The 26,336-nt window shown below is 41.7% G+C and overlaps 1 protein-coding gene across 1 annotated transcript in view; it reads right to left on the bottom strand.

The window, feature by feature from the left end:
• Positions 1-26,336, bottom strand: part of LOC124789005 (protein yellow-like) — a 72,868-nt gene that overhangs the window by 26,467 nt on the left and 20,065 nt on the right. The window contains exon 5 of the mRNA XM_047256291.1: positions 9,497-9,808. Within this exon, the coding sequence (XP_047112247.1) occupies positions 9,497-9,808 (312 nt within the window). The remainder of the gene's footprint in view (positions 1-9,496; positions 9,809-26,336) is intronic.

Here is a 26,336-nt window from a genome sequence, read left to right as displayed (position 1 = left end):
GCATGCTAGTTGGTGACGTCATTATGTTCAAGATACATCGTTACGGTTGGGCTCAGAACAACGTTAAATATCCCACGTGAATTTTATTTATAAGGACTATACCTTTGCCTTCTGTAATAGAAAACTTTTGGGAAGCTCAGACTATTGAATTTGCCCACTAATCTCGATCCATGAGGATACCAAGCTCGCAGAACGAGAATTGAGCATCATATGATTGACATTTGCGAAATTTATGCTGGTTACCAGGAGAAGATAATTTTAAAACTAGGGCAGCCACAACTGATGTATTTATATATAGTTGCCTGACCATTGTTAAAGTATAACATAGCTGTTTACATAGAGATTAAAACTTTTAAAATATGAAGTCATGTAGTCCGCAGTAGCTGTATTTCTTGAAGTCGATTACAGAATCGAAAACAGGTTTCGGAACGTTTAAGTTGCAGTTATGGTGTATATCTGTACAGACATTTTTGCAAATTAATAGTGTAATAACGCGGAAATGAATTAATCTGAGATATTTTAAAGTACTGAGTCAATAACTTTAAACGAGGAAGAAAATATTATCTGTCCGTTTAGGAAACTAGATTTGAATCACTTAGGCCCGACAAAAAACGGGCCTGTTCGTCTACAATGAATAGGATTTGTAATTTAATAGCAAAAGATGATTACTAACCATGGTATGTCCTATGGTATACGAAGCTATTACAAAATGCCGCAGAGTAACAGTGGGCGTCGAGAGGCAAAGTTCTGTCTTCTTCAATCGTAAAACCATCATCATTGATGAATCTCCAGGCTATAAGAGCGAAGGAATGGAATAAATAATCAGAATGCGATCACTGAGTAAAAAGCAATGGAGCAGTAATTAAAATCAGTATGAGGTAGAAAAAACAGACAAAAATGGAACTTGTGTGAATATCACGATGAATTGGCATCACCTGACCGATTAAAAAGTGTTCCTGTGGGTCTCTGTCAAGCAATGGGTAATTCCTCTTGTTAATGCTACCCCTGAAATTATCGGATACTGTAATGACTGAAGATTACAAATAAATAAAGTTAATGATGAAACTAATAACATTAATCTATGCAAGTACACCGTATAAAATTAAACATATTTTGAGGACCACCAGTGAGCAAAAGGGAACAGATTATGAAGAAGGTCGACCTTACCGGAAGCCGACCCAATTTAATGTGTTTGTCAGCAACAAAATAGTAATCGAAGTGGCCGGGGTGTGCACTATAGCTCCCATCCTGCTGCTGAGACGGATAAGGAAATCGAACCAACTCGAGCAACACATAAGATACGAGAAACGCGTTGCTAGTGCTATGCTGAGGAAGTGCGGTCGACACTCAAACTATTAGACTCAGTTATCCGTATTACATATGACTAGAACGTGGGTGATACGAAAGTAAGGTGCTTTTTTTTAAATCTTGCTATTAATTTCCGCAACATTAAAACAATGTACACAATAAATGAATCAAAATGACCCATACGTCGACCAGCAATAAGAGTAACTTGGATATAATTATAAAATGAAAAAAACCTGCAGTGTGCTGTCCAACTAGTTAGATGTTGAGACCCCAGACATCAAAAATTCAAATACTCAGCACTGCCTAGTAAAGCTCGCTGTCTTAATTCCGTTTACTTGTTCTGAGTATCATCAGGGAACTCTCTGAAGGAATTTACGGTATATGTCTCCTCAAGCACATTTAAAACACCACCCTTGACATCTTTATGTAGTATCTCTAATTTATTATGAAGATCTGAAACAGTGTTGCTTATCGTATAAGTGAGATGTTAGTGTGGATTTCGAACTGTTCAAATTGAGATGTTATTTAAAGGGAATGTCGACACCTCTGCCACTTTTTTTTATGTGGTTCTGAGAGCAGTCATCACAAGAAATCGAGTAAATCCCTTTGTTGTTACATGGTTCGCTATGTGACTGTGTCTATATTTCGCACCTTCAATTTTCGCTGTAAGAAACGCGGGATTTATGTTACCCTATTAAACATTTTTACCGATTCCTCCTGGAAAGTGGTAGCAGTAAGGAATGGTGTGTTATTTCTTATTATTATCCTTGCTAACGACTGATGAAGTGGAAGAAAATGTGGAGTGGTTAGTGTACGAAATTGTTTTCCTCAATGATTCTTTATTAATATTGTCAACAAAATTTACATAGTAATCTTTAGCAAGTGCAATACTTTGTATACCTGATATCCACGGTCGAAACGAGTTGTGGAAACTTAATGGATGCGGTGAAGAAACGAACGGAGGGCAGCCTGTTGGAAAGAACAAACTATCGCGTCTTACATGGTCCCCGCTAGGTAGCAACAGTGTGCGTCCACTTCAGCTCTAGCAAAAATTGTGTCGGGAGAACAGAAAGCTTTTTGTGGTCTACGTTTTCCTCAGTGCTCTTCAGTGATAACTGTTCAGCGTGACTTACACGCTAGGTATGGTGTGGATCTTCCTACAGCACAGAGCATTAGACGATGGCATGAACAATTCCGAGACACAGATGGTTTGTCTAAAGGCAAATCGCCGTGGAGTCCCTGGGTGTCTGACACAGACGTCGAACGCATGCGCCATAGTTTCACAAGGAGTGTACAGGAATCCGTTCGCCGTGCAGCTGGACAGCTCAACATACACTAGATATCCGTCTGATGTGTGTTGCGTCGACGTTTACACGTGAAACCATACAATATTTAGCTTCTGCAAGCATTTAGTGAAGGTGACAAAGAACAACGTGTGGAGTTCTGTAATTTCGTTCTTGGGAAGATGCAGGATGACAATTTTCTTAGACTGCTTGGTGACGAGGCAACATTCCATTTAAACGGAAAAGTGAATCGTCATAATGTGAGAAATTGTGGCACGGAACAACGACATGAAGACGTACAACATGAGATGGACTCTCCAAAATTTAATGTGTTTTCTGCAGTTTCACGGCAAAAGGTGTATGGTCCATTTTTCTTTCCTTAGAACATTGTTACAGGAAGCACATATCTCGATAAGCATGAGAATTTTCTTTTTCCACAGTGGAAGACTGATTCGAACGACTTCATTTACCAACAGGATGGTGCACCGGCACACTGGCATCTGGAAGTGCGGGAATTTTTAAATCAAGGGATTACTGAACGCTGAATAGGTCGCACTGGACCAAATGATTCAGCCTTACATTACTGACCTCCAATGTCACTGGACCTGACTGTATGTGATTATTTATTGTGCGGGTTTATCAATGACTCGGTTTATGAGCCTCCGACACCAACAAAAATGAATGAACTGAGAGATCGCGTAACAGCAGCTGTGGAAGCTGTAACTCAAGTAATGCTCTCTGCAGTGTCGTAACAATTTGAATACCGCATTGACGTATGCCGTGCATCGCAAAGGGGGCACATTGAACACCTACGAAAAGGTGCGAAAAGAAACTTTTTGTGTTTCCCGTTCACCAAGAAACAAAATTGACTGTATATGTCGAACAGAATTCGTTGTATATGTTTATTGGTTTCAGAAATATAGGCGTGCGAAATCGGATGATTCTTTTTGATTCACCCTGTGTTCTGAGTTTGAAATGTAAGCGCATTGGTAAATATATTTTTATCTCTAAAGATGCTATGACGGCGTCAGTGAGAATGTTCAGGTCATTTAGATTGGAAATGAGATGTGTGCGATTGCATAAAAAAAGAAGTTTTAGCATCTCTATGTAAACATTTATGTTATACTGTATGAATGGTCGATTAGTTATGTATCAGGAGAAAACAAGCGTAAAACCTCGTGTCTGGCGATACAATATAGTGCAGTTCTTTACCTGCATAGATGTGGTTGCTACAGGACGGTTGTATATGAAGGTAGTTTCTTACAAACAGTAGCAGTGAAACTTTCTCATAAATTTTATAGAATTTCCTTTTATGAATCTAGAATTTACCGAATATAATACTGAGTGGGGTAGAGCATGTCTGTTCCTCCCCAGTGTGTCTAAGCACCCGATTCTGTGACCACCTACCAGCCATAAAGAGTATAGGAGCCTCAGTCACTACCATACTGTACTATATGCTTACTTGTGTGACAACATTAGTAACCCAATAAATTGAATGACATATTTAACAGTGAATAATATATTTCTTGATGGTGTCCATTACCCTCATAAGAAACTAAATATTTGCTAATTCCGTGCTCCTCTCAGCTGTGCAAATATGCGTTGTTGGAGTCAGGTTGAGAGATAGGCTTCTCAACTCGAAGCACTAAATGGTTAGCTGTCTTTGAAATATCCACCAAGAAACCAAACCCTCTTTAGTAGTATGAAATCAAACACCTTCCTCACTAGCATGTAACTTCAGATATTCTGTCTATAACGACTTGCACAGAAAATTGATGACGGTTGGTCCCTCACGTGCATACCACTTTCACAGGCCTTCTGTACACACTATTTGTGTTGCACAACACTCATTATGTGTCGGGTGACTGCAGCAGTACCAGTCAGTAGTTAACATAGTATCGGGGATGTATTTTTCCATCTACATAACAGAGCGCTATGGCTTTACCATAATGACGTTACTGCTCTAAGATACTCTGTCCGACGTCATAGTGGACTGATTATAATAATCGCTATTCATGATACTGCGGCTTCTTAAATATCTAAAACTTATACTAAACTTTTTTATGCTCACTTGGTATAGTGCACTTAGAACCTAGAACACAAGATGTTATGTGGTCAGTGATACGGTCCAGTGACCAATTTTAGAATCACACAAAGAAGCGGCCTTGGAAACCGCAGTATGCAGTTTCCGACATTGTCTACTTCTTACCCTTCCCTTTCCTTTTCTTTTCTTTTTGCCATAGATGAGGTTGTGGCTTGTGCATTGGCTGTAAATATTACGGTTTCTATGGATTTAAATGCAGTACATTTTGCTGGTTACAATTAAAGTGCACCTTCTGATGTAACTACCAGTACAATGGTGATGGGTCTCTCGTCCCAATTTTGATATTACATTGATATGTAAATTAATTAAATTGATCAATTAATTATTCCCGCACCTCCACCCCACCCCGCGGTGCCGTCATGTGTTTTCCTCAGCTGACAAGTCTGTTCGTGCCCCCTCCCCGGCCTTCCCATTCCCCATGCCCACCTACCCTACTGGCTGGAACTTCGAATTTTGGCAAAAATATTTATCTGTCGAAGGGCTGTGCTGGCATCCCACCATCAGGGAATTGGTAGGAAACTAAAAGTGGCGGCACCCTTTCTGGGACTCGAAAGGTGATCCTTCCGGACAGAATGCACAAGTGCACCCCTACCTCATCTAAACTGTTCAGATGCAGGAAAGGAAGGTTATATGAGTGTACTTTATTTATTTTGGTTGGATAACTGAAGTAAAGATCAGCCCTGATTACATAGTTTAACATAAAGATCGGTTCTAATTATACAACCATGTGCATAGCACACACAAGGAGTGCCTAAAATCGCAACACAGCTCAAAAATTGACAATTCCATACAACTGGTGTTCTCCTCCTGGTGAAAAAAAAATTACAATAGCCCTCGAAACTGGTGGCAGACTTGCTAAAACTCTACCCTTCACCTACAAGCTGGCAGGAAAAAGGATTCAGTGGCAGGTACTATCTTTATATATTTGGTGGGAAATTGTTTAACTAACGAGAAGTTGGTGTTGGACAGAGGGGAGCTTAATAATTGTATGACCTGTAAGCATGCAGCTGATGACTGTATCTATCGCTTCTAACGTCAGAGTTCGCTGCTAACGCCTCCCCCTACATTACTTGACAATCGCCCTGCATCCCAGATAACTGAAGCCAATATACGCTAACACAATTGATGAGAAATACTTCAGTGTTCTAATTACACATCAGTCACATAAAGATAAAAGACAAGAACAGGACACTTCATGCAATCTTTTAAACATATTTTTTGGAAAGACTGGAACCCGCGGAACATAATAAACATTCCAGAGAACTCAACAGATAGCTTTTTTAAACTTCTGCTCATCAGAAAAAGGCAGCTGCTGTCGCGCGTTACGCAGTTTCTCTACGACATACCGCCCTTCCGTGGGCGGACGAGCGGGGACGATGCGTGCGGCACCCGGCCGTCCATGAGGTGACGGTTCAGGCATCGGCCCTTAACATATGCAAAAGCAAGTAATGCCATCTAAACTATGTGCGATTAATGAGGCCCACCCCAAGTTCACCTTGTCTGTTCAGCTAAAATGCAGCTGCAACACACAATCCCCACACTGTCCTCTGAACAGTACGCAGCTGTGTCGGCAAACAGACAGAATAAGCACACCCTCAGTTCCTCCAATAGGACCACCGTTCAGCGAGGAAGACATTTCACTGTAACAAATGTATTTAACGTTAACACATCCCTTATAATCGAGCATCTATTAAAAAGGAAACGCAATCGAAACGATAATAAATGTCCTCTTAGGGCGAAAGTAGGTGGAGTCCATATTCTTTTAGTTTTATAGTCAAATTCGACATAGATCTTACGGTCGACTGCAGGATTCAATTCAAACCCCATTGTTTTGCCGCGTCCAGTGAAGTGGAAAAGAAAACTACAACACCGTCGCCTATTACAGATGATCAGATTGCAGAGGATGGGCTATACAGCCCCTATACGTGTTTACCCTGCATGAAATCGGAGAAAGAAGTTTACATAATTTTAGTGCAAAAACTACCAAGATGACAGCTGAATGTCCTCGTTATTTCGAAACCACAATCGGAGTAAAGGAAAAGAGAAAATTTAAACTCCAAAGAAAAAAAATGTATCCTAGCCAATTTTTTTCAGCTTCATGGACACATTACACGACCTGAAAGCATCCCTCACGTACAAATCAGTGTCTGTAAATAAACTGTCATGCACGTGTGTATTACAAACACTTCAGAAAAGCGAAATAAAATTACAAAATACATCCTTTCATACCATTTGCTTACGTGTCGAAATAAAGATAATCATTTTCCGTGTGACAATAACGAGCTGTAATTCAAGAGGATGTTGCTGTTTCGTACACTATGGCAGGTCACGTTTTACCATTGCTATGCTATATCACACTGGCATATACGAAACAAATCATTAGAACTTGTCTTGTAATAGAACCTCCTATAAGGTTTCACCACATCTCTCTCTCTCTCTCTTCCAATACATCGAAAACAAATACTGTATTCGTGCTTGTATTTGACACTTTTGCTCCAAAACTCTCCTCTGCCGACCTGCCTGTAAAGTTTCTATCAACCAGGAGACAATCATTCGAAGTAGTAGGAGATACATGCGTTCTACTTCCGTAAGCAATTTGATCATCACACCCTGTTTCACATGTAATGAAAAACACTACTATTTCTATTTGTCACAAGAAGCTGCTGTTCAAGTGTTAATTACTTTATAATTACAGGTTGTGAAGTACGAAATAATACAGGACTTGCGGTAACACGTATTTCTAAACAGGCAGTCATGATGATAAAAACTGTCATGATTCCATTAAAATAGACACCACCGAATTCTATTCGTTTTAAGAGCAAAATCGGTGTACTTTTGAGAGAACTATCTGCATTCAGATTTTAATGGATTATACCACTCCTTGTAATAGAACTTACTATAAAGTATTACCATGTCTCTCTCTTTTGATATATTGGAAAACAAATACTGTCTCCTTGTTGCCATCGAGCATATTACAAATACATATATCACTCCATTGAAGCAGGTGCTCAGTGGTCAAAGTCACTTTCACAGACTTCGATAAAGTTCCGTCAATTGTATTACAGGAAGACCATGTCGAACAGTCTGTCAATCACAAGAGAGTATTCCTGTATCGTTCCATCATAAGCAGTTTAAGACATTCCAGAATGAGATTTTCACTCTGCAGCGGAGTGTGCGCTGATGTGAAACTTCCTGGCATATTAAAACTGTATGCCGGACTGAGACTCGAACTGGGGACCTTTGCTTTTCGCGGGCAAGTGCTCTACCAACTGAGCTACCCAAGCACGACTCACACTGCGTCCTCATAGCTTTACCTCTGCCAGTACCTCGTCTCCTACCTTCTAAACTCTACAGAAGCTCTCCTGCGAACCTTGCAGAACTAGCACTTCTGAAAGAAAGAATATTGCGGAGACATGGCTTAGCCACAGCGTGTGGGATGTTTCCAGGATGAGATTTTTGACTCTGCAGTATAAATACAGCATACACAGGAAACACATATATACAGACATAATACTGGAGAACTCATCACGCCATCCCACCACATAGAAACATGCTGCATTTAGATCCATGCTACACAGAGTACACTCTCTTGATTTACAAGAAAACACCCTCAAGAATGAGATAGATACAATAAAGAGGATTGCAATAAGTAATGGCTACACAGCCAAAACACTTGAGAATTCAGACAGACAAATACACAAAAGTAAGACAACGAATTGCCACACTGTGAAAGAATAGAAACATTTGTCCACATCCCGTATCTGGGCCCCATATCACAAAACCCTAACCACTTCAAAAAAAAAAAAAAATATAACAGTTGCATCCTCAATTAATAGTAAGTTAGGAAAGTTACTCGTCCATAACATAGAACGAAATACACAAACATACAACAACAGTGGAATGTGCAAAGTATCTTGTCCCAGCTGTCCTGCATTTCATATGTAGAGAAAACAGGCAGACACTTCAAATTCCGTTTTCAAGAACACGTAAGTGCTTTCAGCCTCAACCACTTAGAAAAATCAGTTATTGCACAACATATGTTGGGGACGAAACATGTCATCCAAAATTTAGCAAACAGGTTAGTAGTACTACATAATGAAGTCCTAAATCTGTTAGAAAAACTGGATATATACCTCCACAAAATCAAAAAACAAAAATCCAGAATCTATGCTAAATGAACAAACAGATTTCGCAAGCCACAGTTCTTTCAGTAATTTTAAAGTCCTGTCTAAAGTTATTACCTGAATATGTCAATTGTTTAATAATAAGATATTTATCACTACGAATGAATTCATCTTTCATCACACCAAGCCCAAAAACATCTGTGTAGGGTTTATTAACAAGTGTAAGCAAATGTACCTCTTGAGTGAAGTGACATGTACGAACAGGATGAAGAAAAGAATGTATGATGCCACTAAAACTTAAAAAACTCTTTTCTTGGATTATGTTGTAAATTTAGACTGTTCATCTTTTCCGCTATTTAGCATGTTATAACCTAACATCAAACCTTTTTATGACAGCAATATGCATGTCACCTCATTCAAGAGAAAAAAAGGAAGCCTTTATTAAAACAAATTACACCTGATGGACCCATAGGACTCGGACTGCATCATGTACTTCACAAAACACGAAAAGTTGTCACTGAAGGCTTTTTTTATTTATACTTGCAAAATGAAACAGTATAAAACTGCTTCATGGAATAATTTTTATATTGTGTACAATTACGTATTTCATAAACTATCGTCACATCAAGACTGACTAACCAGGGATCTGAGCTGTGTAGTGCGGAAACCTAACATACTATTCCTTTTATGCTAATGTACATAATATAGTAAATAACATCTGAATAGTCGACGGTATTTGTTGCAAACGAAGGAAAACGGTTGGTCAGCACCCATAGTCGCCCACTCGTAGGGTCTATCTGTATGCTGGAGACATACTTCATGCGGTGTTTATCTTTAATGAGCAAACGGAAATTCTGAGGGTCGTGTGGCTTGCTGGTGTTCCAGCAGTAGATGGCATAGTCGTCTTGTATGGGGAAGAACAGCAGCTCGCCCGTGGGATCCACCATCAGCGGGCCGCTCATTCCCGACAGCTCTCCAGGTAGTGCCATCTGAAACAGATCAGTCGGCTTAATTTGTATGTCATAATGACCCAAACTTTCAGTAAAGCAGAGGAATCCGATATGGAAGATACAAAATCCCCAGGAGTAGATATGTACTCATTTTACCTGGTCGTTCCACAACCCAAATGATAGGGAATAACATGAAAGATAAAGAATGCAACACTACATCTCCGTTTTCGAAATAACAAAGGTCATTACTAACAATGAAATGACATAATTAAAATTTAGCCTAAGGACGACAGCATCAATGAAAACAGTTAACATTATTGAGGCAAACATTTTTGTGTGCCTAGAAAAACGAGTTCACTCAAATGGCAGGTAAAAAGAAGCTGTCAGAAAATAAACATAAACGTTCATATAACAAAAGATGTTTCGATCAATAAGGAATTACCTTGTAAAAATGCAACAAATAAGAGTAACAGGACAGAAACTTGGTCCAGTTACAATAATGAATCCAAAATTATTCATTCATGAACCTTAAAAGAAAAGGAGAATATTTGGACAAGAGAAATATGGCGAGGAGGCTTTAGGCACCAGAAGTAGAAATATTGGACTATACAAATACGTAGAAAAATATTAGGTAAATAGGGTAGCTAGATTACCAGTTGTTCGGCGTTCAAGTGTCCACACTTCGACACCTATTGTACTGCCTAGGGAAAGTAAATATTACTAGCTTCCCGTTGCCACATAAACTTTGAGGTACTAACCAACATAAAATCAGCACCAGTTGTAATGGCTATGGTTATTAGTCTGCAAATGACGTAAATACTTACAGAATTCGGAACACCGTCCTTGGTCACTAATAGAAATATCGGTGATTTTACCTGTTACACCCTGTACATACCCCAGCTCCACGAAATCTGAAGCTCATTTCACCTTCAGTTGTCTGCCCCCACCCACCCCCGCCTCCTTCTCTCTCTTCTCTATCGGCCTCTCTCTATCTCTCCACCTATTATTATTCACAAAAATTACATTACGCTAAGTATCCGAAACATACAGTTAATACATCTAGGCAAAACATTTTAAGAATACATCCTGCCAATTCAACAGAAACATTTTTTATGTGTTTGTGGTGATTCACTGCCTCCAGATGCTCAATAAACGTAAACATAGTCTGTAGTAGGCGGTAATGAGATTTTTTCTAGTCGTGCGATTAGTTGCTTTCGAGTAAGCATCATTGCCAATCATATTTGTAGCATAAAATACACATGTTACAAATGTGACAATGACCCTTAGTTGAAATTATCTAATCACACCACTAAATAAACATCGCAGTACGGCCTACTGTGGACTATGTTTACGTTTATCAACAGAGTACGTACATTGTTTTGAAAACTCAAAGGTAAATGTAAACGATTGAGTCCACCACGATCTTTAGGAAACTGATGTATTTAAGATATAAACTCAAAACGTAAGAAAACTTAATAACAAGTTTTAAATAACAGAAGGTTGCCAAACTTAAACTGAAACCAATGACTCAAAATAACTATGCTGCAACTCGAAATAGATCAGAATGTTTTTAGTTTGGTTCAACTTTATAAAAACCGGTACTTACATATTGACACGACGTGCCCTAATAATGTCGAACGTGATAGCTTACTATCCGTTAAACAATTTTCATTTTTATAGAGACTTATCTGTCCATGTTATAGTGAACAACAAATATTGTAGTGGGTATAATTTAGCAATAGTATCAGATATGGCATTACCTGTTTGAATTTCATACTTTTGACGTAAAATTCATCTATGGAACCCTAGAAAGCAATGAGAAGTATTTTCGCTTCGCTTCTAAAGTTAATTTTGCAGTGTTTCAGGCATCTGAAATGATTATATAAGTAGTTAAAAATTTTTTTCTGCTTGATAACTCTTAGATTTTTCAACTTTTATGAACATCTTTATCATAGCTGACATTAACAGGCATTATTAGCATTAATGCGAAAAACTAATATCAATATTCGTCAAAATGATTTATCGCTCAGTGTTGTTAATGAGGTATTTGAAATTGTAAATTCTTTAAGAATCCTCACAACATGTATCTTCTGCACTTAAATTGTCGTTTGTATAGATACAATTTTCTGAATCAGCTGACATATTTAATATTGTTCATTACTTCATTAGTTAGTGTTTTTCTTTTTCACATATGAATGTAAGCTGTCTTTTGGAGATTCAGCCACATATAAGCTTAGCTGAAATTATTGCGAGGAACCTAATTGTGTTCCGAAAGGATTAGCTAAACACGGTTGGCGGTGTCGTGTTTGTTGCTGTTAGAAGTAGTTTACCTTGTCACTAAATCGAAGTAGATAGTTCCTGTGAGTTATTATGGGCAGTGGTCATTGTTGGCAACCGGAATAAAATAATAATTGGACCCTTTTACCGACCTCCCAATGCAGATGATACAGTTGCTATTCAAAAAAGCAGATAAAAATTCACTTGACGCCTTCCTCAGAGACAATCTCCACACCTTCCAAATCAATATTATAAATGTACAGCAGACGTGACTTGAATTCAAAGAAATAGAGTCGGTAGCAATTGAGAGATTTATACCAAATAAATTAACAAACGACGGAGCCGCTCCTCCTTGGTGCACAAAACGGGTCAGAACACTGTTCTGAACACGGTTTTGGCGTTCCCCAAGCTGGGTGTTCTAGGCCCTTTGCTGTTCCTTGTCTATATAAACGATTTGGCAGACAATCTGAGCAGCCTTCTTAGGTTGTTTGCAGATGACGCTGTCATTTATCGACTAATAAAGTCATCAGAAGATCAAAACAAATTTCAAAAAGATTTACAAATGATATCTGAATGGTGTGATAATTGGTGGTTGATCCTAAATAACGAAAAGTGTGAGATAAACCACTTGAATGCTGAAAGCAATTCGTTAAACTTCGGTTACGCGACAAATCAGTCAAACCTAGATGCCGTAAATTAAACAAAATACCTGGGAATTATGATGACGAACAACTTAAATTGTAAGCAACACATAGAAAATGCTTTGGGAAGGTTAACCAAAGACTGCGTTTTATTGGCAAGTCACTCAGAAAATGTAAAAGGTCTAATAAGGAGACTGCCTACACTACGCTTGTCCGTCCTCTTTTACAATACTGCTGTGCGATGTTGGATCCTTAACATATAAGATTGAAGGAGTACGTCGAAAAAGTGGACAGAAGGGCAGCACATTTTGTATTATAGCGAAATATGGGAGAGAGCGTCACAAAAATGATAGAGAATGTGGGCTGGACATCATTAAAAGAAAGGCGTTTTTCGTTGCGACGGAATCTTCTCACGAAATTCCAATCACCGACTTTCTCCTCCCAATGCGAAAATATTTTGTTGACGCCGACCTACATACGGATAAAGGATCACCACGATAAAATAATGGAAATCAGAGCTCGTACGGAAAGACAGATGGTTTCGTTCTTTCCACACGCTATACGAGATTGGAATAATAGAGAACTGTGAAGGTGGCACTTAAACGTGATTTGTAGAGTGTCCATGTAGATGTAGTGACAGAGTATTTGCCTCATAAAGATATCATAATTCTTTCAAAAAGACGCTTTGAAGTAGCCTTCGTTGTTTCGCATATACTATCACTGATTGCTTTTGTCTCTTTCAAAAATGTCCAAGGGCTATATTATTAGTGAAAAATCGTAGATATATAAAGATCATTATTCAGACCTCAGGGCAACGCATTAAAAGTTTCTTTCCATTGCTGTCCTCTGTGAACGTTCCACTTAACGAGGAATTATTTATCACTGAAAAGAATGGAATTAATGAACAACAATCATCTGCATAGTGATGAATCGTTGTGGTGTACACTTGAAAGACTATCGTTGAACAAACTGTCTGTTAAGTCATCTTTCTGTGATGTTAATTTACATCAAACTATCTGGGCTTGCAGAATAATATCATATATACACTAACTATGTGGCTTGCAGTATTCCGTAATTCAAAGGATAGTAATGCATTTGTTTGTATATAGAATTATGTAACTCTGAAATCAACATACAAACAAATAGCAGATGGGAATAAGTCAAACACATTTAGTAATGATCTATATTTTTGTCGTCCTTGCATAATGGAACCCAGTTTCACTTTCTGTGACTATGAAAAAGACATTAATTTCCAAAATTTGCGAACACTCGACAGTAAGGCGACAGAAAGCGTCCTTTACGATCTCTGTTGGTGCAAATTACTGGGTTCCTCATTGGCCAGTGTTATCAGATGTATTCTATCAACCGAGCCGCCTTGAAAACTACCTTGTCAATACATTACGTCCAAATTATTAACAAAATCTCAAAAAAAGTCCCCCTAATCCTTAGCCTACCACTGCACTAACGGTTTTACCCAGCCGCTGTTCATGTGGGCAATGTATAACCCAGACTATTAGCTTGGCTCACTTCCGTGTCCAAAGTGTCTGTTGTACGCCAATGCGCTAAAGTCACGCATTTATTAAAGAACTGACCCTTGGATCACTATACTGTAGTAGACGAGTTAGTGAAGAACATTATATATAAATAAAACGCATGGATAAATCATACGGGCTTACTAATATTGTCGAAGAAGCGTAATTGTCATGATGAAACTGAAATTCTTACGTAGTTACACAAGTGAACATTTGTGAAGGACCGAGACTCGAACCCGAATTTCCCCCCTTCACACGTGCGGTTGCCTTAACCGCTTCGGCTATCCGAGGACAATATCTGACCAACGCAAATCTTTGGAAACTACATACATGTTGTCCAATGATCATTTCATTATTATGCTCGCAGCCAAAGGCTGGTTCCCTCAAGAAGAAGAGCGAAGGGTGCATGTGCAGTGAATTATCATTAATTGCCATCAAGGAGCATATACACAGAAGCGCCAAAGAAACTGGTATATGCATGCGTATTCAAATACAGAGATATGTAAACAGGCAGAATAAGGCGCTACGGTCGGCAACACCAATAAAAGACAAAAAGTGTCAGGCGCTGTTGTCAGATCGGTTACTGCTGCAACAATGGCAGGTTATCAAGATTTAAGTGAGTTTTAACGTGGTGTTACAGACGGCGCAGGAGCGATGGGACACAGTATCTCTGAGGTAGCGATGAAGTGGAGATTTTCCCACACGACGGTGAATATCAGGAATCCGATAAAACATTAAATCTCCGACATCGCTGCTGGTGTAAAAAGATCCTGCGAGAAAGGGACCAACGATGACTGAAGAGGCCGTTCAATGTAACAGAAGTGCAACCTTCCGCAAATTGATGCCGATTTCAATGATGGGCCATCTGCTAGTGTCAGCGTGCAAACTGTTCAACGAAAGATCATCGATATGAGCTTTCGGAGCTGAAGGCCCACTCGTGTACACTTGATGACTGCACTATACAAGAATTTACGCCTCGCCTGGCCTCATGAACACCGACATTGGACTGTTGATGTCCGGAAACATGTTGCCTGGTAAGACGAGTCTTGTTTCAAATTATATCTAGCAGGTGGACGTGTAAGGGTATGGAGACAACCTCTTGAATCCATGGACCCTGCATGTCAGCAGGATACTGTTCAAGGTGTTGTAGGCTCCGTAATGGTGTTGGGTGTATGCGGTTGAATTGATATGCGTCCCGTGAAACGTCTAGATACGACTCTGACGGGTGACACGTACATAAGCTTGTTGTTTGATCAATTGCATCCATTCAAGTCCATTGTGCATTCCGACAACTTGAGCAATCGCAGCAGGACAGTGATACAGCCCACACGTCCAGAATTTCTACAGAGTGGATCCAGGAACATTGTTCTGAGTTTAAACAATTCCACTGGTCACCTAACTCCCCATAGATGAATATTATTGTACATGTCTGGAATTCCTTACAACCCCTCCGATTTACGGATTTATGGACAGCCCTACAGGGTTCATGGTGTCAGTTTCTTCCAGCACTACTTAAAACATTATTCGAGTCCATGCCACGTAGAGCTGTGGCACTTCTGAGTGCTCACTGGGGCCCTACACGGTATTAGGCAGGTGTACCAGATTCAAATGGCTCTGAGCACTATGGGACTTAACATCTGAGGTCATCAGTCCCCTAGAACTTAGAACTACTTAAATCTAACTAACCCAAAGACATCACACACATCCATGCCCGAGGCAGGATTCGAACCTGCGACCGTAGCCGTCGCTTAGTTCCAAACTGAAGCGCCTAGAACCGCTCGGCCACACTGGCCGGCCATGTACCAGTTACTATGGCTCTTCAGTGTATTTGTATGTATGGTGTCCGTCCTTCAAAACACTTCCAAGAGAACACACCGTTCTTGATCCCGCAACCATACATACTGAAACTGAAATTGTGTCATTAGCTGCAATTTGATATAGAAGGAAATTAAATAGCGACATGTGAAAATATGTGGTAGATGGTAACTCGAACTTGAATTTCCTGCCTTACGTCGTTGGTTGCCTTAAACGATTCAACGGGCGCTGAAATCACTCAACGAGTGACACCGTCAAATATTGTCATGTTCATCAGAATTATTTTGAGGCCAAAGACAGCACTCACGAAAATTGTTCTGTTTCAGTCGCCGGCATCCAAAGAAAGTTAACCACTTTAGTTAGCGTGGCAGTGTCCCTGTCCTGACTATCTCTCCTGCAACAAGGCACACCCGCCGAAACAGTGCCACTCTCAAGAAACAAAAGCAGCTCTAGACTAGAGACTGACACCCAAGGAGTCAAAGGCCGAAGATCAACTGCGCGCTGCTGCTTTCCATTGCGTCACAAAATGCTCACTCATGTTAAATATTGAAGCAGTGCCCATCAGTCAAAACTAACGTTATTTGTACATACAAATGCTGAATCAGAACTTCACCGACAAACTTTCAGAGGTGACAGTGTTGACCAAAACATGAAAAAATATGGCTCAAGCTCCGTTGATATTACGTGTAGCCTGTAGAGGTTCTGCCAACGGCCTTGGCGCAATGGTAACATCGCTTCCTGTCAGATTACCGAAGTTAACCGTTGTCGGGCTTGGCTAGCTCTTAGATGAGTGACCGCTCGGGTCTGGCGAGCACTGTTGGCAAGCAGTCTAAACTCAGCCCTTGTGAGGCCAGCTGAGGGCTACTTGAGTTAGAAGTAACGGCCCGTGTCACGAAAACTGACAGGCGCCAGGGGAGCCGTGTACTGACCACATGACCCTCCATATTTGCATCCAGCGACGCCTATTGGCGTGGAAGGTCGGTACCGTTAGGCCTTCCGAGGCCTGTTCGGATGGAGTTTAGATTTAGTTTTTGTGGAGTTTTATTTCTGTGGCGCATTTGGATACCTATACGAGGTGCATTCAAGTTCTAAGGCCTCCGATTTTTTTTCTAATTAACTACTCACCCGAAATCGATGAAACTGGCGTTACTTCTCGACGTAATCGCCCTGCAGACGTACACATTTTTCACAACGCTGACGCCATGATTCCATGGCAGCGGCGAAGGCTTCTTTAGGAGTCTGTTTTGGCCACTGGAAAATCGCTGAGGCAATAGCAGCATGGCTGGTGAATGTGCGGCCACGGAGAGTGTCTTTCATTGTTGGAAAATGCCAAAAGTCACTAGGAGCCAGGTCAGGTGAGTAGGGAGCATGAGGAATCACTTCAAAGTTGTTATCACGAAGAAACTGTTGCGTAACGTTAGCTCGATGTGCGGGTGCGTTGTCTTGGTGAAACAGCACACGCGCAGCCCTTCCCGGACGTTTTTGTTGCAGTGGAGGAAGGAATTTGTTTTTCGAAACATTTTCGTAGGATGCACCTGTTACCGTAGTGCCCTTTGGAATGCAATGGGTAAGGATTACGCTCTCGCTGTCCCAGAACATGGACACCATCATTTTTTCAGCACTGGCGGTTACCCGAAATTTTTTGGTGGCGGTGAATCTGTGTGCTTCCATTGAGCTGACTGGCGCTTTGCTTCTGGATTGAAAAATGGCATTCACGTCTCACCCATTGTCACAGCCGACGAAAAGAAAGTCCCATTCGTGCTGTCGTTGCGCGTCAACATTGCTTGGCAACATGCCACACGGGCAGCCATGTGGTCGTCCGTCAGCATTCGTGACACCCACCTGGATGACACTTTTCGCATTTTCAGGTCGTCATGCAGGATTGTGTGCACAGAACCCACAGAAATGCCAACTCTGGAGGCGATCTGTTCAACAGTCATTCGGCGATCCCCCAAAACAATTCTCTCCACTTTCTCGATCATGTCGTCATACCGGCTTGTGCGAGCCCGAGGTTGTTTCGGTTTGTTGTCACACGATGTTCTGCCTTCATTAAACTGTCGCACCCACGAACGCACTTTCGACACATCCATAACTCCATCACCACATGTCTCCTTCAACTGTAGATGAATTTCAATTGGTTTCACACCACGCAAATTCAAAAAACGAATGATTGCACGCTGTTCAAGTAAGGAAAACGTCGCCATTTAAAGTATATAAAACTGTTCTGATTCTCGCCGCTGGCGGTAAAATTCCATCTGCCATACGGTGCTGCCATCTCTGGGACGTATTGACAATGAACGCGGCCTCATTATAAAACAATGCGCATGTTTCTATCTCTTTCCAGTCCGGAGAAAAAAATCGGAGGCCTTAGAACTTGAATGCACCTCGTATTTGATATACGACGGTGTGCTGAAAAACACTTTATCTGAATTTTGTGTGTCAAATCTCTTAACGTTATTAAATAAAACTAACGTTATTAGCGTTCTATATGTTTTTTCGTCTGTCTACATGTTTGCATCCCTCCGTTGCTGGACGGCTCCGAATTATGGGATGTAACATGATGGTGAGTAAAGTAGCTATGTCGGTGAGTGAGAAGCAGCGTGCTGTAATAGTATTTCGAATTATAAGAGTTTGTCCACGACGTGGAACACCTTCTCGTTCACCATGACAATGTCAGACCACACACGAGCGCTTCAACGTCAGCAACAATCTGACGCCTTCGATTCACTGTCATCGATCGTCTTCCACACTGTCCTGACTTAGTCTCTTCTGATTTTCAACTTTTTCCAAAACTTAAAGAGCTTCGCGGGCTTCAATGCTGTGCAGGCGTAGATGAGGTTGTGGCTCCGTCAAGGAATGGTTTCCCCATTCACGTGTGTCCCCATCACGAACTCTGCAGACTTGCTGCCCCAGCTCTTTGACGATACCTTCGTGGATTTATTTAAAGACACCGTATTCCAACCAGACGGCGGCGTCGTGATAGAGAGCCCATTAGTTCCATTTGTAGCCCACCTGATTATGAAGAATTCTGACTACAGTGCCTTGGGCACGGCTCCTGCAACGCGTAATTGCTTTTGTCGCTACATCGACGATACCTTCGCCACACACCGTCAGGTGGCTTGCGGAGTATGGGTGTGGATGTAGATACCTCCGTCATATGTCCTCACGGACATGAAGGTCTGTTCTGATGACCTTGGTACATCAAACTGGACCGTTTTGTGGCTCTAGAGGAGGGGAGATTAGCTGGCTCCTAAAGAAACATAAAATCGGCACAGTCTTCAGGCCCACAGCAAAGATCCGGCAACTAACGTAGGCCTCAGAACACCTGAAATATACTAAATACCGTGTGGGTGTGGGCAGCTTTGTGTCGGTCAGATTGTCCACACTATTGAATAGCGTCGCACAGAACACGACAGGTATTTCCTCCTACGCTATCCCAGAAAATCATCTGTAGCGATGCATGCACTGGAAAACGGAAAACGAATTGCATTCGACGATTAAACGATTAAACGCACCAAAGGCTTCTGCGATAACATAACAAATCAGTCGATAGAGATCAAAATTTGGGGCTACACCCACAATACAGACGGTGCATTGTAGCCTAGTACGGCCTGGGACACTGCGGTTTGGGAGTTTGAGCGGGCGCGGAAGTCGCGCCACCAAACATTGCCGTATTTAGTGCGGGACTCGGCATCAGTGACGTCACTGGCGGCGGCCCTGCTACATAAGCACGGCAGCGTCATTCACAGTCAGCCACTTGCTAAGGGCAGAGGAGATCTCGCAGAAAACTCGTGGGCAGTTAGCCACTTGACACGGCTTGAAGAATGAGAATATTTTGTTAAGTGACTATTGTTGTTCATTTGTTAATTATTTCTATTGTCCTCCTTCAGATTTTCATAGCTGAAACATTTGTAACTATCTAAATCATTACTGCAAAGTAACACTAAGGATGGCAATGAGCTCGCTGCAGCATTGCGTTTTTGAGGTCTATTTGATTTCACAAAGTCATATGTTATGAGATCTGTGAAGTAGTTACTGTGACGTTTCAGTTCCATCATGTCCACGAGCAGATTTTAAAACAAATCCAACGGCTCCAGCATTGCCAGTGCCCGTTGCCTGGATAGTGTAACTGCTTAAACAGCCCACAGTAGCCTCTCCGGTGGTGTGCTTTAGGAGGCAGTCTCGATTTCTGTGGAGCGGTCAACAAGCTAACCTGCGCTGGATGGAAACTGTTGCTATATGCACCAATACGGTGACAAGTGGCAACCACAAAATGATCCTCCAGCCACCATATGATTTCGAACCATCGTCCAATCTCTCTCGCTTGAAGTACGAGGTAAGTCAAACAGTAAAGCCTCCTATTTTTTCTCCTTAAATGAAATATTTTAAGTGAAAAATTTCAATTTGACGCTATTCCTCAAAGCTTCTTCTCCAATCGTCTTGAGTAGTAACTTTCCGTGTCGACAGACGCCAGTACTGCAGTCGCATGTAAAATGGCCGACATCGATGTTCATACTAGAAAGTTTTCTGTGATAGAATTCTTGAATGCAGACTGTGATACGCACTTTCAGACTCGCGAAAAAGAATGTGTGCAGTGACGCAAGAGTGGATATCAGCACTGTTAGACGATGGGTTCGTCGCTGTAATAAGGCTGAAGGGAAAACATCATTGGCTGACGAAACGCGGAGCGGCAGGCCGGTGACTGCAGTGACTCCATACAACATCCAGTGACTCGATGATATCATTCGTGGTGAGCTCCGAGTGACTGCAGGCGATTTGTGATCCATTAACTCTCTCAGTAAATGCAGTGTCACGACGAATAATCAGCAACTGCGATACTCAAATATTTGTACATCTCTGGTAGCAAGAGTAAAGCGACAAGAAAAAACAGTTGTCTCAGTTTCCGCAAAAAATTGTGACCGGATGCAAAGCACGGGATAATGTTTTTGAACCAGAATCAAAGAGGCAATCAGTGTAGCATCACAGAAATTCACCGAAGAGGAAAAAGTTCAAAACTGTTCGATCGGCTGAGAAAACTATGGCTACAGTGTTCTGGGATGTGGAGGGTGTGATTATGGTTGATTTTTTGAAGCAGGGATTCACAATCTTCAAGACATCGTAATACATGTCTTCAGCGAGTTCTCCCACCAAACTATGGCGGATGTTCTTCTTCTGGATGACAATGGAAGACAACACATTAGTCGTCACACCAATGAAGAGATTGTGAAAACTGAATGGGAAGTCTTACGTCACCCTCCATACAACCCTGGTCTGACACCATCAGACACCCAAGCCGACTACTCGTGATATCACAGGCCAACTACTAGACCAGACATTCGATATTACAGCATGACACGAATTACGCGCCCGAGGAAAAGAAAACTATATCAACCAACCAGGGTTAAAGAAATACGTCCTTGCAAAAAGCTTTCGAAAAAGAACCAAAAGAATGATATTTCTGGCACGCTTGATCATCTACAGCTATGCTTTTAGGAAGAGGTGAGAACTTCCTCATGTATATTGACAACTGATAAACCGCACAGCCAATTAATGTATTTTACAGGCGTCGTACAGGATGTCCAGCGAAGGAGTCCCTCATTTCAAAATTAAATATCTGGAAATCTGAGGTCGATAGACTAGTGGGACAAACGTATGTTCATCGTCTTTTTGAAATGTCCATCACTCACACTACATAGAGGGCGCAAACGAAGAATGAAATCTGCCTTCACATCCTGTAGCGCTGTAGCGTGTGGTCAGAAATGGATTCATATGCCACACAGATCGTTAAGCTTGTCCAGCGTAATGGAATGGTTCCGGTAGACGGTGTCGTTCAACGTTCCTCACAAAAAGTGGTCACAAGGAGAAAAATTGGACGAATATGGAGGCTAATCCATCCGTGCGGCAGTAAATTTACAACAATCAAACGTAGTGACTCTATTCCCGAAGTATTCATCAAAACAGCGAAACACCTTTTCGATGCGATCTTCCATGAACGACTCATTTCTTGGGCGATCGTCTATCTCGAGTTGTGGGTGACATATTGTTCTAAAATTGCAACGTAACGTTTACTAGTGATCGTTTCTGGCATGAAAACAAGACCACAGATACCTCTGCGCAACCCAATCAGTAGTCTTGAAAGAATGCAGTGCTCATGCTTCGCACAAACGGGAATTTTCGGAACCGCAAAATCGCCGGTGTAGTTTATTCACGAGTCCATGTCGATATAAGTGTACTTCATCCTTGTACCAAATGCACCCAACATCAAATCCTTCGTTATCAGTCTTTGTGAGAACGCGTTTCGCAAGTCAGTCCTCTACCGCACAGTTCGTACAGGTATGGACTGGTGGCTTTGGATTTTGAATTTCTGCGTGCCGGAACGTTTCAGATTAGTCTTTGCTACAGTTCTTCGGACGCATTTCCTTGGATTTTGCTGAATAATTCCAGAAATCATGGCTACATTTTCAGGACTAACTACAGTTTTCCTGGGACCAACATACGGCGCTAGATCATCAGCCACCTTGCCTGTCTGTTGTAATTTGGAGAAGAGCTTGCGAACAGTTTTCACATAAGATACTTTTGCAACATTAAATTGTCTTTGAAAATTGTACCTTATTGCCTTGGGTCTGTGTTCTGATCTGTGGTATTCCATTACAACAGAAATACGTTGCCCAATGGAATACATGACTTTAACACGTTCCTTCGGTACGCTGACACCTTTTCATGTTTTATCGGCGGAACCGATAGCTCTGTGCTGCGGTGCACTACGTATTGCGACTGCAGAGATCATCTGTTAGCAGCTTTTCGAACTATTTCTTGTGTATAGCTACTGTATAAAATTCGCAATAAGCAAACACATTTTTTCATTCTTTTATCGATCTTACTTTTCGACACATTTAATTATGAAATCAGGGTCTCCTTTGCTGGACTCCCTGTAACGTAAGCGACAACATCAATATATTATGTTGGTTCTTAGTGGTGCGTTTACATAGCTGCACAATGAATGAATGGTAGCAAAGAAGGGAGTTTAGTGTTTATGGTCCCAGGAACGAAATGTTCCTTAGCGATGAAGCAGAAGCTTGGGTTGGGGCAGTTCTGGGAAGAAAGTATGCTGCGTGCCATCGCACCATTCACCTTAAGCAGTTTAGGGAAACCAAGGAAACCCCACATTCGGATGGCCACAAAGGCCTTACTCCCGAAAGCGAATCCATTGTCTAAGGACTGCCATACCTTTCTCACTCATAATCTCTGGCTTTGTTTGAAGATGGGAGTCCTTCTCGGTGGACAAGGTGTGGCGATTCTTGACGTGGGAGATAGTCGGTTCGAATTCTGATGTTAGAAAAAATTTAATCGTCAGTACTCCGTTGGCGTGGGAAAATGACATAATGGAATGATTCCAGGGCAGGCTTCTTTAAAAGTACTATATTAAACTCTGACCTTCTCAGCAAAATCTCGTGGTCTGATGTGTTACTCTGTTGGCATTGATCTTCCGTCGAATAGCGGCATTAATCAACCCCTCCAATTACAATATTTTATAGTATGCTATGATTTGACGGTTTATTCTTCTCCCTCTCTCCAATTTCATCATCATCCCCGTCGTGTATTAACACTCAGCTAGACATTAGGTCCAAACTTGTTCAGCAATGTTGTTTTGTGTTTTTAATGTCCTCTACGCACCTGCCGCACGGTCGTTGTCTCGGTCATTCTTATTCACTATTCTGTAATGAACCTACTTGATGTAAGTGCCTCCCAGTCGCCTTGCTACATACAATTTCCAGCTCCATTTCAATGCTGTCACAATTAGGTTTTTTACACTATATTCGGCCGCTGTTAACTTCTTTTGCTGTGATTCTCGTCAGGGTAGCGCATACCTTCTGCTGTCAGTGGTTAAGATGAGTCGGAAGATAGCAGGAGAGCTCAGAGTTCTAGTTGACAGAACGAGTACAAAGCTGTTGGTCTGTACATTACTGAATTGGAAGTTGATTTGTGGCCAGGACGCGGAGTAGTTCAGGCGAGGATGACGTCACGCACTGAAGCTTTCTAAGTGACCACTTCCATCCAAGGAGGATGTGATTCAAGTTTAACGTAATCGAAGAAAGCTAAGAAAAATATGATTACCGAAATTGTCGGTATCTTCGACGCTTCGGTGCTGTTTTTACAACAGAAACTTCCAGAGTTTCAGTTTTCTGGTCATCCTCTTACGATGTTAATTAAACAGCTTACTGTACACAAACTTGTATACTTAAAGTTAAATAGTAAATGAAACGGATATTATGTGGCTGTAAGAGGTTAATACCATTTCTCTGTGATTCATATAGTTTCGATATGATAACCGCTACAGATACCACTTGATACATTACGTGATCGAAAGTATCCGGACACCTGGCTGAAAATGGCTTACAGATTCGTGGCACCCTCCGCCGGTAATCCTGTAATTCAGTATTGTGTTGGCTCACCCTTAGCCTTGATCACAGCTTCCACTCTCACAGGCATACGTTCAATCATGTGCTGGAATGTTTCTCCGGGAATGGCAGCCCATTCTTCACGGACTGCTGCACCGAGGAGAGGTATCGACGTCGATCTGTTAGGGCTGGCACGAAGTAGCAGTTGCAAAACATCTCCAGGGTGCTCTGTAGGATTCAGGTCAGGACTCTGCGCAGGCCAATCCATTACAGGGATGTTATTGTCGTGTAACTAATTACTTCGCCCCGGTCGTGCATTATGAACAGGTACGCGATCGTGTTGAAACATGCAATCGCCATCCCCGAACTGCTTTTCGATGGTGGGAAGTAAGAACGCGCTTAAAACGTCATTGTAGGCTGTGCTGTGATAGTGCCATGCAAAACAAGGAGTGCAAGCCCCCTCCATGAAAAGCACGACCGCACGATAAAACCACCGCCTCCGAATTTTACTGTTGGCACTGCACACGCTGGGAGATGACGTTCACAGGGCATTCGCCATACCCACTTCCTGCCATCGCATCGCCACATTGTGTACCGTGATTCGTAACTCCACACCACGGTTCAGTCTTCCAACGTTAACGCTTCTTACACCAAGCGAGGCGTCATTTGGCATTTACCGGCGTGATGTGTAGCTTATGAGCAGCCGCTCGAACGTGAAATTCGAGTTTCCTCACCTCCCGCCTATCTGTCATAGTACTTGCAGTGGATCCTGGTGCAGTTTGGAATTCCTGTCTGATCGGTGTATAGTTGTCTGCATACTACACATTAGGATCCTCTTCAACTGTCGGCTGTCTCTGTCAGACACGTTTCCTCCTCACTGTCACTTCGGAAACAGTAGATTGGTTCAAATGGCTCTGAGCACTATGGGACTTAACATCTGAGATCATCAGTCCCCTAGAACTTAGAACTACTTAAACCTAACTAACCTAAGGACATCACGCACATCCAGGCCAGAGGCAGGATTCGTACCTGCGACCGTATCGGTCGCACGGTTCCAAACTGAAGCGTCTAGAACCGCTTGGGGAAACAGTGGACCTAGGGATGTTTGGGCGTATGGAAATCTCGCGGACAGATGTATGACACAACTGACACCCAATCACCTGATCATGTTCGAAGTTCGTGAGTTCCGCCGAGCGCACCATTCTGCTCTCTCACGGGGCCTAATGACTACTGAGGTCGCTGATATGGGGTACCTGGCAGTAGGTTGGAGCAAAATGCATCTAATACGAAAAATCTATATTTTTGGGGGTGTCCGGATAATTTTGATCACATAGTGTATACTTACCCCAGATCTCAACAACAGAGATATAAGGTCTTGGCCTTTAGAATCATTGGATGACTAGGACACATGAATGTAAGTGTTAATCTGACCAAAGCGTTCTTGTTGTTTAATATGCTAAATATTTTTTTTTTTAGTGACGAAACTCCTGAACCTACGGTAGTTTCTGAGGTCGCACAGCGACTCATAAAACAGCTTCTTTTCATTTGTCGTTTGTAACTTTGAATGATGTGTTATTTGCTCATTTTGAGCTAAAATCGCTTGAGAGTGGAGAGAATGGGGCTGCCGTGGATGGTGTTCCAGGGTCAGCTCGTACTCTTTCCCTTGAGGTTCATTCGCCCGTGGTGTTTTACTCGTCGGTTTTTGCTCCGAAGCTGGAGCACTGACTCGTCTTCTCCTGTAAACCGCACTTCCAGCGCTAGTATTGCCGTTACGCTAACATTTCGTGAGTTTCTACTTTGAAACAGCAGAGCGGCGCAGTATTAGCTGAGAGCATGTTTTGTAATATACTTTCGAAATTACCGTGCGTCGCTGATTCGGTATTACATACCTTCATGTTGATGA

The sequence above is a fragment of the Schistocerca piceifrons genome, chromosome 3 (genome assembly GCF_021461385.2).
Source record: "Schistocerca piceifrons isolate TAMUIC-IGC-003096 chromosome 3, iqSchPice1.1, whole genome shotgun sequence".
In the NCBI taxonomy this organism is placed as follows: Eukaryota; Metazoa; Arthropoda; class Insecta; order Orthoptera; family Acrididae; genus Schistocerca; species Schistocerca piceifrons.
Note: the sequence above shows the minus strand (reverse complement) of the source record. Positions and strands in the feature narration are given on the sequence as shown.